Below are 20391 nucleotides of genomic sequence, written 5' to 3'. Positions count from 1 at the left end.
CTGAAGCAGATTAACCTAAGACTGCATTTAGTTATGGCCAAGGTCTCTGGCAATACCGTAGTGATGCCATTCGGGCTTAGCAATGCTCCAGTAACATTTGAGAGGCTGATGGAAAGAATACTGGAAGGTCTGCAATGGAGAATAGCCCTAGTGTACCTGGATTATGTCATTCTGTTTGCAACAACATTTGATGAGGAAATGTCCAAGCTAGAGGAAGTATTCAAGCGTTTAAAGCATCAAATGCTTGACTTCATTCAAAAAATGCCATTTGTTCCAGAAAGAGGTGCTTTACTTGGGTCACATTGTAAGTAAGCATGGTGTACGAACTGATCCTGACAAGGTGAAAGCAGTGTGTGATTGGCCAACACCAGACAATTTGGGAGAGTTAAAAAGTTTCTTGGGACTCTGTACCTATTACCGGAAGTTTGTGAAGGACTTTGCAACTAAAGCTGCTCCACTACATGATTTAACAACAACAAAAAAAGGCCAGAAGTTCGAATGGACAGTTTCTTGCCATCAAGCTTTTAAGACATTGAAAGAAAAAGTGACCTCAGCTCCACTTTTAAAGCTTCCAAATTCCTCACTACCGTACATACTGAATTGTGATGCTAGTAATGTCGGAATTGTAGGAGTGTTGTCTCAGCAAGTGGGCGAAAACGAACATGTGGTGGCATACTTCAATAGGGTCCTGAGTAGACCAGAGAGGAACTATTGTGTAACACGGAGGGAACTCCTTGTTATAGTAACACACTACATTGTATGATTAACATTCAATTACTTAGAGTAATGGAGAATTCTGCCTTCCTCCAGCAGTCCCACTTGTGAAAAAGCCTTTTAATATTTTAAATTACCTACATCAGGACTCCCATCAACATGATTGTGTTAATGTATACATACTATTTGATAACACTGATGAATATTCTGAAATACCAAAATAAATTTTAGGATGTTTTTGGTCTGGCGTTGAATCTGTAAAGGAGAATATTTTGCTAGTAGGATCCTCCAATATGATGATTTCATCTAACACTGCAATCATGAAAGGTTAAAATGTGGTGGAGAACTGATTACAATTTTGGTAACTCCAGGTTACATCCCTGACAATTCACGGGAAATGTCTTGCATTTATACTATAAATATTCGAAGTGGCTCAATCCGTGTGGTTTGCGAAGCTCGACTTGTGAATACTAGTTATTTGGTAGCAATGAAGGAGTTTTACTAGACAGAACAGTTAAGAATAGAAAGCTACAGGTTATGAGCTGATTGGCCATTATAATAAAGCCAGACTGGAGTATTTTTTCAACTCGAGTGTTGAAATGAAAAATGAAGTATACCTCAATCTAGTGACGGAATTTACTTTTTAAAAAGTGATTTCGAAAGGTAGTTATTATTTATTCAGGAGAAGTCTCCTATTATTTTGAATTTTTACGAGAATGGAGATGACTGAGATACTAAAATAAGCAAAATATTTTAATTAAAATTGTGTCTGTGAAGTATAGTTTTGTTGCATTTCATTGTCATTCGGATATTTTAGAAAAGAGATGGCGCAGTGGGTTCCTTTCAATGTTTAGATTTAGTAATATGGCGGACGTTTTATGGAGGGAGTGCGCGAATTGGTTAATTCGCTGCTCAATAGTTCCTCCAGATCATCGAGTTACATGGCAAAATGCTCAAGTAATTGACCTCGCGAATACATTACGAGATGGCGTTTTGTTATGTCATGTGTTAAATAAGCTAGAACCAGGATGCATCGACTTAAAAGAAATCAGCCTTCGTCCACAGATGTCACAGGTAAGCAAATTTAACCTAGGGTTAAATCATCTACTAAAGTGTAATTTAGTGTAAACACATTCTGTAACTCAGAATGATCACTGTTGTGCGGCAGCGGCAGTAAGTCTTGATAGAAACACAGTAAGAGTAATATTGTAAAGCTCTTTTTCTTATTTTTATATTTTACCTGCTGACTAGAGGGAAAGCAACTGTCTGGCTGTAAAAACCACCATCATACTATAGTTACAGGAACACTGTACTGATTGATTAATCAAATGTAATTGATTAATGGGGCTTTTGCTTAATCACTTAGCAAGTCCCACTAATTGTCCAGCTCTATTAGTGTCACAATTCACTTGTACTTCTGCTTATGAATTAGTGCTTCAGTTAATTTATTTTTACAAAATCCAGTCAAAACGCCGGTGTTATGTAGTGAAAATATTTTGAGCTTGATTCCAGTCTCTGAATCATCCCAAACTATTGTCACTAAATTCTTCTCTATCATATCTACAACCCTCAATTGAAGTTTAAAAGAAAAGACCCAAAACTTTAGCACTTTTGAATACAAGGTGCATTTTTCATATTTGAGAGTGATTGAGTTTTGAGTCTTTTTTTTTTTTAATTCATTGCTTCTTTTGTATGTGATCCTCCGTGCTAGCACTTTAATCAGAATTGATACAACCCTCAAGTTTCAGAATTTCCTCTCTACTAATTCTGAAATGATATCATTACCTCTTTGCACAAAGTAGCTATACCTTGTGTTTCTGCATTTGAAATTCTATGCGTACCACTAGCCTTGAGCTATCTCCCATGTAAGAAATGTTTTAATGTTAATTGTTTTACTGTGTGGTGTAATCATTATATGACAGTAGCCTTTAACCAATTGGGGGGCGACAAATCCTTCTTGTGTAGTAGATTGCACTAAGTGCCTGCACTCAAAATTAACTTTGTTATTCTTCTTGGCATTGACATGAATGGGCGTGTTGATAAAGTTTAAACTCTCTTAATTTTATTTTGTTTCACATCTGATTTCAACCTATATTGCCTTCTGATTACTATATTAAAAAAAAATATGTGGAAATTTCTCAAGTGATGATGACTAAAACCTCTTCCCAAGGTTCTGGCAGTGTTGCTAACACTAACCCTACTTCGTCTGTGGACACTGGGGGCTCATTAACTGTAGAGGACATTACTGCCATTGTTCAAAATGTTATGAATTCATTAGTGCCTTCATTGCCTCATCTCACTCTTCCTACATTCAAATTGTGTTCCTCTCTGTCTGAATTCAACCACAAGGATGATGATTTTCATTGGTTCTTTCCATCTTATGGGCTTGCACTAGGCTCTTCTTCACTTGTAGAGGACAATGTTCTTCCAAATCTCTTTGTGGATTTGATTTCTCAGATTTGATCTTTAGTTTCTCTATCACCCATGTCTTGATTCGTTCTGTTCCTTACTATATGGTTTTTATGCTGAGAATTATTTGGTGTTTCTTCCTTCTTCAGACATGTGAACATGTGGATACATTTCTGATCAGCTTCATTCACACTCTGAAATGCCTCATCCTCCTCAACTCCAGGATTTTATTCTATGGTTTATGGTAGGTCCTTTTTTTTCCATTGTTGGTTTTCCAATCACTGGAGTCCCTTTTATTTACCTGCTTTAAGGCTGACCCCCCCCCCCATCATGTCCAGTAATTCTCTCTAGTGATGGTGGTGTTCCTAACACGTTGGAGAGTTGTACTAAAGCTGTCTGATTCAATTTCTCCATGGTCTTTCATCTCTCCTAACTATAAACCCTTCATCTCTCTTTCTCTTTTCTCATCCCATGTCCGTCTATTTCTTCATGTCACCCCATTCCCATCCTGTCAAGTTGCCACTGTACATCTTACTTCCCTTTCTACCCAGTCATCTCAATCCCCATGTGTAAATGTTTGTTTGAGGTCTCTGGACCCCATTTGCAGTTGATTGGTGGGTCATTCAAGTTCTTACACAAGGCTTTTTCTCTTCACTTCTCATCTCTTCCTCCTTTTTCTGAACTTCCCATTCCTTTTACTACTACTTCTGATTCTCAGTAACTTCTGTGCCTTCAATATCATGCTATTGGATCCTTTGAACAAGAGAGCCATTGAGAGGGTCTTTTGCTGCTCTTCGTGGTTTTGTTGTCTCTTAAAAACTGAAAGTACCAGGAACTGGCATCCTGTTATCAATGTTTCTTCTGTTAACCACTGTTTAGTTGTTCCTCAGTTCAACATATAGGGGTTTCTTCCTTTCTATTAGTCCTTTTCTTCTGAACTATGGATGACCAAGGTCCATGTTTTGGATGCCTTCCTACATATTCCAATTGCCCAGTCCTCTTGATGTTTACTTTAATTCATTCACTGTGATCAAGTGTAGCAGTTTAGAGCTCTCCCGTTCAGCATTACTTCAGCTCCTTACATATTTCACCAAGTCATGAGAGCATTTGTTCATCATGTCCATAGTTTACATTATTACATAGATGAATGACTCCTCCTTACCTCTTTCTTGTCAGTTTTCCTCCAAAAAGCTGCTTCTCAGGGTTGGTTTGTCAAACCTTCCAAGTTGTTATTCACTTCAACCCAATTTTTGGTCCACCTTGGAGTTTTTTTTTCAATTCTTGACTAAGTTGGGCTCAGCTTCCCCCATTTGTCTATGAAACATGGAGCATCTTGTTACCTCGACTCTTTCTTCTCCTATACTTTCTGTATAAGTGGTTCTATCTGTTTTGGTGACTCTTGCTTCTCTCTCTCAAATATCTTTTTTTCTTTAAGTTAAGCTGTCATGAGGCTCTTTTAGTGGACTTTTGAGCTACTGTTTGAAGATCTCCCACAGTCCTTTGTTCTTTTTGTCATTCTGTTGCCTACTTTACTCGAGGATCTGTCATAGTGACTTGATCATTCCAACATAACAATTAGCATTCCACAGCTGCTCCCATGTCTAAATCTCCATCTTTTCACCAACACATCTCATACAGGTTGGGATGTATCTGTGGACAATTCCATGGTCTTGTGGGTTTGCTCTCATATGGAGTATACTTTCCTTACCAGTGTTCTGGAATTCTTGGCTGCCCATCCTATTTCCTACCTCAATTTGTGGATCAATTGGTTATGATCCACTTAGACAATTCATTGGTCTTTTCCTTTGTCAAATCATCCAGATTATATATTCCTTCCTGTAGGGAGATGCTCACGGGTCCTTTCCAGACCGTATCTTTCATAGATTAACATGGAAAAAACAGCTCTTGGGGAGTGTTTGTCCAATTATTTTGCTGGCACATGCTGGCTTTTAAAATTTTTTTTACAGTTATCCATTGTACTATCTCCAATAAAAGACCTCTGTGGAGGCTAGATCTGATTGGGTCTGGGCTGCTCTCTGGTGTTTCCCCAATGTGTTTTCCTGCTCCTGCAACAGGAAGGGACCATTCCTGTTCTTTTATGTACATTTAGTACATGATACAACAGACCACATACCAAACTGTACTGTCTGATCATTACCCTAGCCACACACACACTTATATTGAACTGACCAGTCGTGTGCAAATGTTCAGTTGGTCATGCTCTTTTCTGCCCATCCCTATGATAAACTGGCTTCTTTGCCTTCTTCCTTTCATACTTCCATCTGCATAAGATGGATGCAATTTCACACAAGTATTGCCTCTCTAGTGAGCCTCCACTATAAGGTGTCTCACTCCATGGGCTTTCTCCTTCATTTGCTCTCTCCAAGAGGAACTTATCTAGGATTTTGCAACAACACTGGTCCCTTCACCACATCAGTGTGGGATTCTAACTATTTTGTGTAGATAGATAAGGATATCGTTTTGGAAGTTAAACATTTTTCTTACCTGGAAATGCATTTCTGATATATATTTACCTCTGTGCACACCTCTCCATCCTTCTTTTCCACTGCCGGTGCACGTTATACCAAGAATGAAATTAATTTTGAGTGCAAGTGTTTATGGAGCTCTACTACACATGGAGGATGTGTTGCCCTCTTATTGGTAGAGGGCTATTGTCACATGATGATTACATCATACACTAACACAGTTCACATTACAACGTGTGTCTTAGGTGGGAAATAGCCCAAGGCTAGTGGCATGTACAAAATCTCAAAGACAGATGCACGAAGAATAGCTATGTTATGCAAAAGTAAGTACCTATTGGAAATGCATTGTCAGGTAAAAAAATTGTTAACTTTCATGTGCCTAAAATGATATTTTTTTAGCTACAGTATATATTTATATATTGTTGAAAGGGCAACTATTCTTATTTTTGTTAAGAATTTACTTATTGTGGAGATTTTTATGCCATTCATGATTTGGATTATATTAATAATTTTAAAAATGAGAAGTTGAAAATGCACCCTTACTAAAGCTAAGACATTCTACCCCATCAGAATTTTTACTGGCAATTTCTTGCAGTTTTAATGCATAACTAATATGATTGTTTGACCACTAGCATTTTTAACTTCATTTCTGGTTTCTAGCTTTCTGTGAAATATTGTTTTTATAGGAGCTTTTAAATCTATGTTTGTTTTTGTGTATTTTATTTACAGTTTCTGTGCATGAAGAATATACGATGTTTTCTTCAAACTTGCCAAAATGTATTTGACTTGAAAACAGCAGATCTGTTTGAACCATACATGTTATTTGACTATACAGATTTTGGAAGGGTGAGTTTTTCTTATTTTTAATTTTTCATACAAAATTAATTTTGTGGATTGGTAGTTTTTTTTATACAATCATAAAAAAAGAAAGAAAAACTTTACAAGGTTGTGAATAACTTCTTAAATATTAATTGTTCTTTGGGTTGCTATTTTTAAGGTTTTGGTTGCCCTGTTAATTTTTAACATGCAAAAATATTTACACTTAAATAAAAATTGTTTTTAATCTACAGATAAAGAACCACATTTATAAAAGCATGTAAAACAACTGGGCTAGTTATTTGTAGAGGTAAAATGTCATAGTAAATAGTGTTGATAGTAACAATTAAACAAAACTACCTCACTGACAAGAGTTTCATCTAGTAGAGTTTTAAAAACATGGCTTTAAGTGTGGTAGTTCAATTAGTGTAAATTTTTGTATATATTTGGTAGTTCAATTGGTGTAAGTTCTTGTATATATTCATACTCATTTGTGCACCCTAATAACTTTGATAGTGTTCTATGGTAGCAATTTCTGTAATCGATTCAATTATGTTGACCAGCACTAGTATTATTAAAACTGCAGTTCCAGCATGTTGGAGTATTAGCTTTGTTATTTAACCCTTTCTCTGCCATGAGCATGTTCATCCTCCAGAGCACTGCCATAGTCTCTTACAATATATTGGACACAGTATATAATAACCTTTGTTTTAGCACTGAAAGGTGTGATATTACCACGTGTTAGTTTGGAATTTTGTAGCGCCATGAAGAATGGTTATTCCCTTTATACTTATTAAAGTTTATCAGTTTAAAGTTTCAGATGAATCACTACAATTAGTATGGAAGAAATCATGACCATCTAAATGTTTTTCTGAGTTTTCAGAAAGCTTTGAATTTTGTTTAGGTCAAGGTGTAACAATTCTATCAAAAAATTTTGAAGATCATTACTTACAGCGTGCGTCATAATGTTCTAGCTAAGAAGCTGACATCTTTCAGTAAATTTATGTTTAAGTGTGATTCAATTCTTTTCAATATCCTTGTAATTGCTTGATTTTGGAAATGTTACTTACTACTAAGGGACAAAAATGAATAGATAGCTGGAAAGAAAGACAGAATAGGAGAAAGAGGAATATCCTAAGCAGAAAGAAAGGACAGAATAGATTATGGATCAAGAAATATAAAAGGAGTTACAAAGATAAGTAGGACAGAAGGATGTGGGACAATGTGGAATTGGGACAGAAGGAGGTATTTGAAGTAAAACAACCAAACAGACATTATGATGTACAGGAAAAAAGAATAGAATATCATATATCTGATTCAAGAATGTAACAAACAGAAAAGGAGGAAGTATTTGTTTCTTATCAGGAAGAGCAGAGCTAGAAACAAGAGCTGGAGGAGGAAGAGGTGGCCAAAATCATCCACAGGCAAAGCAGGCTTCACAGAAAGCAAGGAAACAATATAATTAGGGACCAGAACTGGAGAAGAAATAGGCAGAAGGGAACCAACCACATTATGCATGAAAGTGGGAAAATCATCACTTCTTGGTATAGCATAGTTCATCACAACTCATTAAGATTGTGGGAGTTAAGTTATCCATGATGTCAAATGTACCTCACTACAGGGTGAAACCTGAGATGTGTCACATACAGGCACGTGTTCTTCTAGGTGAGCTAAAGGGATAATATCTGATTGTCAGGTCCATGAATAGATAAATTGTCTAAAGTTGTTGTTGAGTCAGTTGGAGAAAATGTCTGGAAAGGAATGTCTGGCCTTGGGACTTTTTAAAAATATATTTTACTAAGTATACCTTGTTGAAAGTAGCCTAAAGTAGAATTACAATGGTTAGAGAAAATGAAGTTGCAAGCAGGTGGATGGAACAAAAGTGCAACAAGGACAAAAGAAATGTAGCACTAAAGAAAGAAAGAAAGGCAGTCTAATTAAGGTGACTAGAAACTCAAAAAAGTAGAGGAAAAACACGCCTGAACACTGGTTGTGCTGAAGAAAGAATGAGCCTATGATTATGTGCTAGTGTTTATGGGGATTACCATGCATGGAGGTCATGTTGTCCTCCTATTGGTGGAGGGATAGAGCATTGTGGTCATAGGCTGGCATGGTAAATTTAGATACATGTAGGGGTGGGAGTTTGGTGGCATATGCAGGAAATTCTATGATAGTTGTATACAAGGTAATAGCTCTTAGTAGTCCAGAGAGGTAAGTATCTATCTGAAATACATTTTCAGTTAAGGAAAATGCTAACTTCAGCTTAGCATATATTTAACTTTGAATTCACAACCTAACAAGCTCGAAGTTCCTAAAACTTGGTGATAGATTTTTATATAATCAAATCTGGTAGTACTAACTGTATAATTTAGACTTGGGCCTAGAGTCTAAAACTAGCATAGAAACTGAAATAATTTTTAATACAACTTCCAAACTGGTTGTAAAAGTTCACCTATATTTAATTTGGGTTGTTTGCTATCGTGGGTGGAAGCTTGATAAAAAAAAAACCCCTGAATAAGAACAAAAACAAAATGCACAAGGTGATCTTTACGAAATATTTTGAATGACCAATGTATGAATTTTATTAATTGTCGAATTACCGTCTTCATAGTATAGAACAACAGCATCATTTGCTTCTGAAAAAGATTTCTTTTTTTTCATACCTAGTTGTTTTTTTTTAAGTTCTCTTTTGGAAACTTTCTTTTCTTAAAAACTGTCTATAAATGAATATTCCATTGTGGTCACATTATGGTTCAACATGAACTTATGCTCTGTTGCTTTTGCCTCAGACAGACAAGTAACAGAGTCAGATCACTTATTTTAATCCTGTTTTGGAAGCTACTTTTAGTTTCAGAGCAAGTCTGAATAAAGTCTAATTTTGTAGTGTAATATATTTATTTTCTGCTCATTAATGACAGGTGGAAGAAAAATGTTACATTGCCATGTGTTGATGGTGTATTGTCATAGGATAATGGGTAATGTAACTTTGTCTTTAATTTTTGGAAAGACAAGTATTTTAATCTGTCTGGTATTGTGAGGCATTCCAAACAGTGTGGTTTTCACCCATCTGAAATGAAGAAACAACTTATAATTTCATCCTCTTTCTTGTCAATTTTGTGGTGCATTCCGGTGTAATTTGAAAATAAGTTTCTTCTGTTATCTATAAAGATTATTATTGATACAATATCATACTAACTACGTAGCACATTTTATAGCAGACTAATTAATTTTAATTGAATTCATCTCATTGAGGCTTCCTATAATAGTTCCATGACAATAGCTTCAGAGCAAGACTGAAAAAAGACTTATTGCATAATAGGGCTTATTTTCATGTAATAACGATATGAAGTGGCAGTATCTTACATTTCTACATTGGCACTAGAATTTTAATTTCTGATCTTTCAGCCAATCAGAGCCAAGTATTTTATTTGGCCGGGTACTGTGATGCATTCCAAACAAAGCACTGTCACTAAGTATTGTACTAGTTACATAAAACATTTCATAGCAGGCTGTCTGAGATTTTGCATAAGAGTCCTATGACAATAACTTCAGAGCATTTGCAAGTAGTTTCAGAAACTCCTGGTAAAATCTTGTAGCTTCATATTGCTGAACCTTAAGTTTGAGCCTTGGTTTATATACATATTAACTGCATTTGTTGCATTTGAAATGTTTTTTCACTTTGCAGTTGATAGTAGTAGGAAGAATAGGATTGTCTTATGATATTTCCATAGTGTTCTATATTCATTTTATGAGCTTTAAATCAGGAAAAAGCACAGAAAAAAATCACTCAACTTTTGGCCACAAAATGAAAAATACTAGTCAATGAAGGACAAAGATGTTGAACTTCCCAATGAAAAAACTTACTATGTTTCATCTTCTCAACATGGAAGCCCTAATCCTCATTAGCATTGTGACATACTATAAGTTTTCCAACACTTTAGTTAAAATGTAAAATTTTCAAAATGATGTTTTTTTCGGTTTTTTTTAGAGTTCCCTTTTTGAACACAGAGATATTTAATGAAGTGAGTTACTAACTTTAACTTTCTTTAGTTGTTAGTGGAAGCCTAGTCAAAGGCCAAAGCTGCTCATCCAGTTATCTTATAGAATAATAGCATTGTTTGTAATTAGAGAGCTCAGTTATTCTTGTTGGCAAATCAAATAATAGCTTGTGTAGATTCACCTTTGATCTTCACTACCCATTGGCTAGGTGATCTCACATGCACCAGACTCTTTCTTGTGTCAGGAACTTGAGTGTTTATTGACATATTTAAGATAGTGTTGGGTCTTGGGAAAGTAGGATTTACACAGATTTTGCAAAGGAATATGAAGATAGATTTTGTCAGAAATTATGATATTTAATTTAAAGACAATTTCCAATGAAAAAACATAAGTTCTCACTTTCTGTTTCAAATAACAGGTTTGTGTATTTTTCTGTTGTTTCACTCTTGGAGACCTCTTCAGGTTCTCCATCATTAGAGTTAACTTTTATTTTTCATTTGTGCAGATACAATTTGGATTTCCCCTGTATTTTAATTGAGTTGCTTATGTTTTCCATGAGTGAACCTTGTATAAGTTGCTTCATGTGATAGTGGAGCATAAGTTTATATTTAAAGAACAGATTATTACTGTTTTAGTGAAATACAGGTAGGAACTTGGATTTCATACAAGTTAACTCTATGTACATGGGTGGGGAGCTGAAGTTCACATGCCACTACCTTTTACAGAGTATTATTCAACATGGTATTGTGCATGTGATGTCAGACTTGAGTTATTAAGTATTCATTTTACCCCACATTACTGATTTAATGACAATTTGCTGTAGAGAGGAGTAGGTACCAGATACAGGGATTCTGTAAAAAGCTGTAGATGTGCACGCTGGAGGTTCTAAAGGTTTTGCAAATGCAGTGTGTACACTGTACAATGAAAAAAGCATATTTCTGTAACACATTTATTTATTGCGTACAACAGACTTGCACATATTACTAAAAGCTTGTATATCTTGCGTAGATACACTTGGTGAATTTAGAATTATAGTTAGCTTTCCTTCTTATTACAGGGTTAGTCCAATGGACCAACCGAGTGCAAATTTGGTTAAAACGATGTTAACTTTGTTTTACATTTCTATCTCTGTTACTATTTATTGTTTAAACTAGTTTAAATTACAGGGGGAAGAACCTGCACTAGCAAGAGCTCATCTGTTAGTCTTTATTATTCCTTCTAGTCTAAACCCTTTATTTTCACACAAACACAAGTTCATTTGTTCTACTATAATTTTTATAGCTGTTTATTATATTGCAGTGCATTGTTATTTCTATTTTTAACTTTAAAATTGTCATTAAACATTTGTTGCATGTGTAAATCTGTCTTATCTTTTCTTTGTGACTCAACCATTGTAACACATTGGGAAATATACACCCAAGCCTGACATTCGAGAACCTCCAGTTATTAGGAGGACTAACTTTTTCAGTTTTGCTGATCATTTACAAAATACCATAATTCTAGCAAATTTTAAGTAAATTCTGACATTTTCTGGATGTTATATACTTGGGATTTATCACCAATCTGGGCCTGGTTAAGTCTCAAATATAGGGTTAAAAATTATAAGTACAGCTGGATTCTTAAAATTATTTTGTCTGTGTTACTCATGTTATAGGTGGTAACCTTTATTGAAGTATTTTAGCATTATTATTATATTAATAACACACATTTATATTTTCAGGTGCTTCATACTTTATCCTTGTTATCAAAATCTTCTAAAGCTCATAGCACAGGAATCAGGTAGGCATACAGAATAACAAGTACCTAGAAATGAATCTTTAGTTCTTTTATGGCAGTGCTTTACCTGTAAATGTGTGTGCAATTATGAAGCCGTAATGGTGTATTGTTTTGTGATTTTTATGCTGACAAAACCAAATGTAGCTGTGAATTTCACAGTTTTTAAACTAACTTTCAGTTTTATTCTTTATTTTTCAGATTTTGTTATGTTAAGAACTACTCTTTCACTTCTTTTTTCACCCCATTTTGCACATTCATGGTAGCCCCTATATCTTAGATGTTAAAGTAGATGTGGTTTGATTTCTTCATGGCTGTTATATTTTTTTGAAAAGGATATTAGTTTAATATTGTTGTATATTATGAAATTTCAACTAATGATAAAAACTGAAAAGTATCCTCAGACCCTCAAAATTTAGAACTATTTAACGGATTACTACTTTGTTTGGAATTGTATTTTTTTTCATTTTGAGATATTAATTTTAATATGTTTAATTAACTATGTAAAAATATCTGTTCTCGTGTTTAATACATTCCTCATAAAGCAATATTAATATAATATCCCTTAAGAAAATGTGACTTTTGTCATTTGTAGGGAACCAATTTTTAACTCCCAAATTATTGATTATGGGAATTGGTTGTTTCTGATATTTATAAGTCTAGAGATGGTAATTTAGTAGTATTTAGGATGTCTGTGTTAATTGATGGTATTCAATTAATTAATTAATTAGCGCAGCATTTCTAAAACCATGATACATGCAAGTAAGCAAGACAAAGAAAAGTTGGTGTATAATTTCTCCAGCTAGTTGACTTTCCTTTAGTCATTAGTTAAAGAAGAAAATTTTTGTCAGTAGGGATTGCCAGATAGTTGCCCACCTTCTAGTCAGCAGTTCAAAATTAGTGAAAGTGGCAGATAGCCTTAGTAACTTTGCCACAATGGCAATGGCAATCAAACCTTAAAACCTCCAATTATGAGACCCCCCTCTAAATCATCAAGTAAACAAGATGTAAAAAAATATTAGGCTAAAATTTGACAGAGCACAGATAACACATTTTGTAGATTAGTTTATAAATGTTCTTAAGTTTGTACATTCACAAAATGTTACTCTCATAACTCAAGCATATAAACTCGCTGATCAGTAAAGGCCATTGCTCAATAGTACATGGAAAACAGACCATGGCCTGTGATTTTTGATTACAGACATTGCAAGTGGGAAAGTTCTTTCATGATGAAGTAAGTGTTTCTGATCATTTACATTTGTTTTTGATAATACTTGAATATTATATTTGGATTAATTATGCATTAAATGATCCTTTGCAACATATTTTTGTTGGTTCATTAAAGAAAGTTACATCTATAAAGAATAAAACAGGAGACCCAACACCACCAGTTTAACTAATAAAACCAAATATCCTTGAGTTCTCACAGTTGTTGTTATTTGAAAACTGACTATTTATATGATGGATTCAGCTTTTCACAATATATCTTGAACATGTTTGAATTTAGACTTTTATCTAACACAGAAAAATACTTTTGATATTTTGTTTTCTTGGGATATCAAAATGAATTGCTCTCCTGACCTTTACCAGGAGAGTGATATTGGGGTGATAGGATATAATGTCAATAAAGAGTATAAGATAATATCAGGAGTTTGGTTCAGTGCAAGTTTGAAGGATTACAAAGTCAGAAAATACCTCATGAATGTGAATGCTGCAGGGATAAAAAAAAATTACAATTAACCTGTCTGTATGTTTGCTATCCCACTAAAAGATGCATAATACATCACTATGGCAACAAGAGATTGTGTAAATGACCCAAACATATTCTGTTATATTTGTGGTAAGTTTGTTGTGAAGAAACAAGACAAATCATGGGCTCTTCACATATTATGAAAATATTGTCAATAACATGCTTGATATATTCAAAGAGTTGGGTTGTAATATGAGCTTGAAAGTTCATTTCTTACACTCGCATATTGACTATTTTTCCTGAAAATCTTGGTGTCATTAGCGAAGAACAAGGGGAAAGGTTTCATCAAGACATCAGGGAAATGAAGAGGAGGTATCAAGGAAGGTGGACACATCAGCATGATAGCTGATTACTGCTGGTCATTGAAATGAGATGCTCCAGATGCAACACATAAAAGAAAAAACACAACACACAATTTTGAGATTAAAAGACATAGATTTAACAAAAAAATTGAGGATGAATGACGATGCATATTCATTTGATATCAATGTTCTTCCCTTTTCTTCAGTTTGTATGTATTTTTGTTAACAAACATAATAATAACAAATGCTCATTGTGGTAAATGAAATAATATTTTGATCTAAGTAAGAGTGTTTTTCTTCTTGATTTGTAAAAAATCTTTATATGTTAGAAAAAATTAATATTATTTTCAAAATCTGTGTAGCTGAATTATGGTAAATCTGTTATTAAAACCAAAACAACTTGTATGAAGTCTAAATTTGCAGGCCTGTGTTACATTATGAATAAAGCAATACTAATAAATACAAACACAAAAATTAGACTGATTTTAATCTAAATGGTATTGTTTATTTAAATAGTTAAAAAACAGGAGGCTATTACCAACTCAATGTATTTGAATTGCCATGACTAGCAACAAGGTCATCACTGCCTTCTTGTTTCTTACCTTTATCCAAAGTAACACTTAAGTACAAAGTCTAGCATGATTTTAGGAAGTGGTGCTGAAATATTCATTCTGATATGACACCTTACCCCCTCTCACATAATAGCTTTCCTCAATTTGTGCTGCCCTCTATATACACACTTTTTGCTTGTCACTAGCCTTGAGGCTCTGACCTAACATCACGTGTTTACACATGGTATAGCTATGTTATTGCATGCAAATGGGCATGCGACAACCCTCCACTAGTAGGAGTGTGACACACCCTCTTAGTGCAGCTGACTTCCTCTGTATTGTAGACCAGAATCATCTCTTCTCAATTTGGCACTTGTGTGTAATGATATGTCATTTTTTGCTTGTGAACTTTTCAGATAGAGGTATTTTTCAGTGGAAGTATCTACAAAGCCATTGTTTCACTAGTGTTGGTAACTTACTTTTGTCTGGTGTGAAACAACAGGACTTTGTTGACACTAGCCTACCAACTACATTGTCGTTGGGTTTATCTTTGTATGCTAGAAGAGGTGAGAGCTTTTGTGTGGTGGGTGGTGGGGTCTTTCATGCAGCCTAAGCCTTTTTTTGTCCTTGACATATCTCCATCTATGTCTTCTCATTCGTGATAGAAGTGATTTAGGCAATTTTTTTTTTCCCCACCCACTTTTTCCTCATCTTATACCCATATATTCTTGATTCTCCCTCAGCCTTTTTTTGTGATTTCATGACTAGGTTTCTCAATTATGATTTTTTACATATTGAGTTATTTTCCACATTACTTTGGGGTTTACATGCCTTGTCCTCCCCTCCTTTGTTCCTTCATATGACTAGGCATGAATTCATGTTGTATTGCTTTTCTTTCACTCCTAAACTCTGGAGTCTTTTCTTCAGACTTGTGGGTCAGGTCCTCTGTCTTTTGTTCATCTTTCTCAGGCTTTTCTACCTTCGTCTTACACACACACATTACCCTCTTCCACTATTTTTTCTTCTTTAACCTTCTTTCCATAGTAATCTACCATTCCTGTGTGGGGTTTTCGATAGATGCTCATTCACTTATCTTTTCTACAGTGGCATGTTTATCTTCTGTGGCATTTTCTCTTCCTGTTTGGCCAATCTTTTGATAGAGTTGATTGGGTTTTGATGCCTTGTTAGATAATTGTTGTTGCCTTCCTTTTTCTTTTATGTCTTTTTCTGGCTCCTTTCACCTTTTATTGGTATGCTTGTTTCTCTGGTGTCATGTTGGAGCCACATGCCAATGTTTTTTCCTTCTCGTCAATGGTTTATCATCTCTCTTATGCTCCTTCTTTGCCTCTCTCTCTCAGTTTCCTGTCCTTCTGCTTCACCTTCTTTCTGTCAACACTTTCTATTCCTCTTCCCATTGATCCATCCACCACTCATAGATTTCGCCACTATCAGGTTTAGTGGTGTCTGTCCTGTAGGATCAGGGTCAGTAGGGCCTGTTTCATTTGTTTATTGACTTTGCCTTCCATTTGTGACCAGTTGTTGAGTACTGGGAATGCTATTAGAGAGCCTTGACCTTCATTTGTTCCTTTCCTCCTCTATTGTTTCCTGTTCTCATTACTTTCCCTTCTCCAGGTGATCTTGTTTCTTGCTAACGTTTGTCCATGGCTGGTTCTTATGGCTAAAGTGAATATTGGATGGGTTTCTCATCCTTTTCCAGGATTTTATTCCCATCTTTTCGTGGTTCCCAGGGAATCTATAGTTAGGTATCTAGTCTTGCAACTTTAATGTCTCAGTCGGTTTCTTGTTCTCTCTTGATTTCTCACCCTACAATGGTTTTTGCCTCAGATCTTGGGACATCTGATCTCAGATTCTTATTTTCTCATTTGGCTTTATCCCAACAAGCCTCCTACAGCCATCCTCTTCTCCTCCTTCTGGAGATAGTGTGTCTGGGTTGGTTGGTCAACTTGAAGGAGTTACATCTCACACCCATTTTGTTTTTCGTTCATTTAGTTGTTTTTTAGTTTGCATCTCCACAAAGCCCAGTCTTCTCTTCTTCTTTTCAGGGACATGGAGAGATTAGTTCCCATGTCATATTCTCTCCTTCTATCACTGTGCAGGAGGTTCTCTGTCTTTTGGGGACTTGGGCTTCCATGGAATCTTGTATCCTCTTTAGGCATGCTTATTTGCAATGGATTGCACGTTCTCTGGATCCTTACTTGGTATCTCTTGTCCTCAACCATTCTCCTTCCTTATTCAAGGATTTCACCTGGTATCTTGATAAAACTACCCCCATAGTTGGTATTCCTCTTCCTCTTGTCAGGATCTCCTTCTGTTCCCAAATGCCTTCTTGATGAGTTGGGGGCATATTTTGGCTTTCACATAAATTTGGATCATTGGTACCATGACATACTGACTCTTGATATACATCTATTATAACTTTTGGCAGTACATCGAATTTTGGATTTTTGTTTATAAAGATGGTTTGTAGGCATCTCATGATGATACATACAGTCAACTCTGCAGTTGTCTCCTTTATCAATCATTAGAGGGGTACTTTGTCTCACACTCCCTGTTTCCACATTATCAGCCTCCTTTTTTGGGCCCATTCTATAAAAGTACATCTAAAAGCTTGTTCTATTCTTGGTTGCCTGAGTCTTGTCATGAATAATCTCTTGAGACCCACCAAGATACAATCTGTGGATTTTCCATTTGTTCTTCTGGTTTTCAAGTGGCTGTACTCTCATCTGGACACTCTTCTTCTAGATATTGTTGCCTCTACTTCCCCCTTTCTGGTTCCCTGTTCCTCTTCCCTCAGCTTTAGCTGGGGATGCATTACATCAGGACTGGTTCAATGTTTTTTCTCCATGCCTATCCTCCTACTCATTTTCTCCCTCATGTTTTCCCTCATTCTGGTCACTATATGTTTAGCCCTTCTAATAACTTCATACTTGCTGGCTTGGCCTTGGTTTCCTTTATTGCACCTTCTCCTGTCTCCTTCCATATTCTTTCAACCTCACTACTCCCTCTCCCATCCAGCAATAATCACTCCAACTTCACACATGAAGTTTGTCTGGCTCTTTGAAACATGTTCTAGACTCTCTTTATGTGTAGCCTTCCTTCTTTCTTGTTCAGTTTGTTCTTCTTCCCTCCTTGTTTATCCATGACAACGGTGCACATTCTGTTATTGGTCTCTGCATCATGTTTCCTTACTTCTATCCTCATCTTTTCAAATTTTTTCCTTAGATGTTCGAACGAGGTTTATTGTTTTTGACCATGGCTAGTTACCAAGCAGCTTTACCTAATAATTTTGGGTTTTCTTATTATCATCATGTATTCTCCTCTCCTGTCTTTTGTTTGTTTTGTTGTTCATTTTGCCTTTTTCATCCTATTTATTTTCAAGTCTTTCCTGATTGGGACCTGAAGACTGATCTCCATGCCCTTACCCTTCCTTTCTTTGACTTTTTAGTCTTTTGTACCATCTTTTTATTAGGTCCTAGTTCTTGATTTTTGCCTGTGGCTGTTGGAGATATGATGTGCATGCCATTACTTCCCATATTTTTTCTCTGTATCATTCTCTTTCTGTTCTGAAGTGTTTTCCCTGTTCCATTCACATGGTTTGTTGTTCTTTGGCCCACTCTGCTACTTTTCATGGTTTATGCTGCCATCTATTTATTCTTTGGAATTCCTCATCTCACCGAGATATTTCTCCTGTTACTCTCAAGATATGACTGCAGCAACTCATCTATTTAGCATATGCTTCATTGGATGTACATCCACATCACCTTTTTCAAGTCTCCTCTCACCAAATCTAACACTTTACTCTCTCTCTCTTCACTTCCATCATCTGTTGGAGGAGTTTGTATGGGCTGGTGTGTGAGTTATCCCACTTACATTTGTCACACATTTTTTTCATCTTCTGATCATCTCTTCTTCTGGTTATTGATTCCCATCTGTCACCATTCTACGTACCCCTTAATGGCTGTGAGTAGGTAAGTTCTCTTTTTATATATCTTACCTTTACATCTCTGGATCCTGCTTAGTGGAGAGTGATGCCTGTCTGGGTATACTTTGCTTTAAATTCTCAATCATGTGACCTTTAAAGGTCTGTAATGCTCACTGATGGGATGAGGTGTTCCACAATTTTGGGCTGGACAAATCCACCACATGCAGTTAACCCCTCTGGCTTTTCCATATCCTACCACTGCCTGGAAGTTGGTTTCTGGTTGGTCTGTAGGACCGGCCAATATAAGTCCTTGCACATGTGGTTGGTAGGGACCCTCCTCTTACCGAGGAACAGATGAAAAATTTCAGATTATGCCTGGTTTTGGACTAGAGTTGAACCACCAAATCTGCAATCCCCATTTCTACTGTTGCTCAGATGTTGGGTTCCTGGGTGACCTGGTGTTGGTTGTGTATTGGGTCTGCACACATGTGCTCTGTCTGGGTTGTCAGAATGGAAGTTGCTTTTCTTTTCTTTTCCTGGTCTTGAGGTGAAGACGATTAGGACCCTCCTCCTACCAAGGACCAGAAGACACTGATGCTGCCTGGTTTTGGACTGGAGTTGACCCACTGAATATGGTTGGATGCACCATAGCCACTCTACACCATCTGGTGTATCCATTTACTGATTGGACTTATGTTTTTTTTCCCGGATTAGCAACACATCTTTACAGTAGGCAGTGAGTATACTCTGGTACAGATGTGGTGCAGTCTCCCATAACTGCACCCTATATATATATATATATATATATATATTAGGATATCACTTTGTATGGGTTCTCTTAGGATGCTTTCTGAAGAGTGTTCATCTACGTAACGTTTGCACCGGTCCCTCCACTGTTTCAGTGTGGGATTCTAGCTATTATGTGAGAAGAGGTAAGGTATCATATCAGAAGTTCACATTTCCCAATGCTGAAAATGTATTTCTGATATTTGTTTACCTCCACTTACACTTCCCACCCATTCTCCCACTTCTGGTGCATCATTTTTGCCTAATATTGATGTGATGATTGTGCTCTACAGTAAAGAGGAAGTCAGTTATGCTAGGAGGGTGTGTTGCACTCCTCTTGGTGGAGGGTTGTTGCATGCTCCTATTCATCTCACAAAGCAGATTTGCCACATGTAAACACATGATGTGAGGCAGGAGCCTCATGCCTAGTGGCAAGTGAAAATTGCACAATTTGAGGGATGATAATATGTGAGATGAGGTAAGTATCTATTGGAAATACATTTTCAGTGTTTGAAAATCTTAACTTTAGCAAGTTTGATAAATGAATGTGTTTTTATTTTTTAGTTAAATTGGGATATGATCATGACATGAACACACAAAATCTGATGAAACTTTGTAGAATGGACGGCAACTGCCTGTTGTAGAGACACGAGTGTAGAGGACGATGTTTTGAAAGTCTTCCGCCTTTGGAAATGTCATCCTCTACACTTGTGTCTCTACAACAGGCAGTTGCTGTCCGTTCTACAAAGTTTCATCAGATTTTGTGTGTTCATGTCATGATCATATCCAAATCTAACTAAAAAATAAAAACACATTCATTTATCAAACTTGCTAAAGTTAAGATTTTCAAACACTGAAAATG

At 36.0% G+C, this 20391-nt stretch overlaps 1 protein-coding gene across 1 annotated transcript in view; it reads left to right on the top strand.

Moving 5' to 3' along the window:
- The first annotated feature begins 1572 nt into the window (after positions 1–1572).
- LOC106466548 (protein vav-like) overlaps positions 1573–20391 on the top strand; it is an 89402-nt gene continuing 70583 nt past the window's right edge. Inside the window, exons 1-3 of the mRNA XM_022394582.1 lie at positions 1573–1788; positions 6339–6455; positions 12145–12203. Of these exons, the coding sequence (XP_022250290.1) occupies positions 1579–1788; positions 6339–6455; positions 12145–12203 (386 nt within the window). The 5' untranslated portion in view covers positions 1573–1578. The remainder of the gene's footprint in view (positions 1789–6338; positions 6456–12144; positions 12204–20391) is intronic.

Source organism: Limulus polyphemus, unplaced genomic scaffold (assembly GCF_000517525.1).
Source record: "Limulus polyphemus unplaced genomic scaffold, Limulus_polyphemus-2.1.2 Scaffold2298, whole genome shotgun sequence".
NCBI classification, from domain to species: Eukaryota; Metazoa; Arthropoda; class Merostomata; order Xiphosura; family Limulidae; genus Limulus; species Limulus polyphemus.
This window is presented reverse-complemented; position numbering and strand designations above follow the sequence as displayed.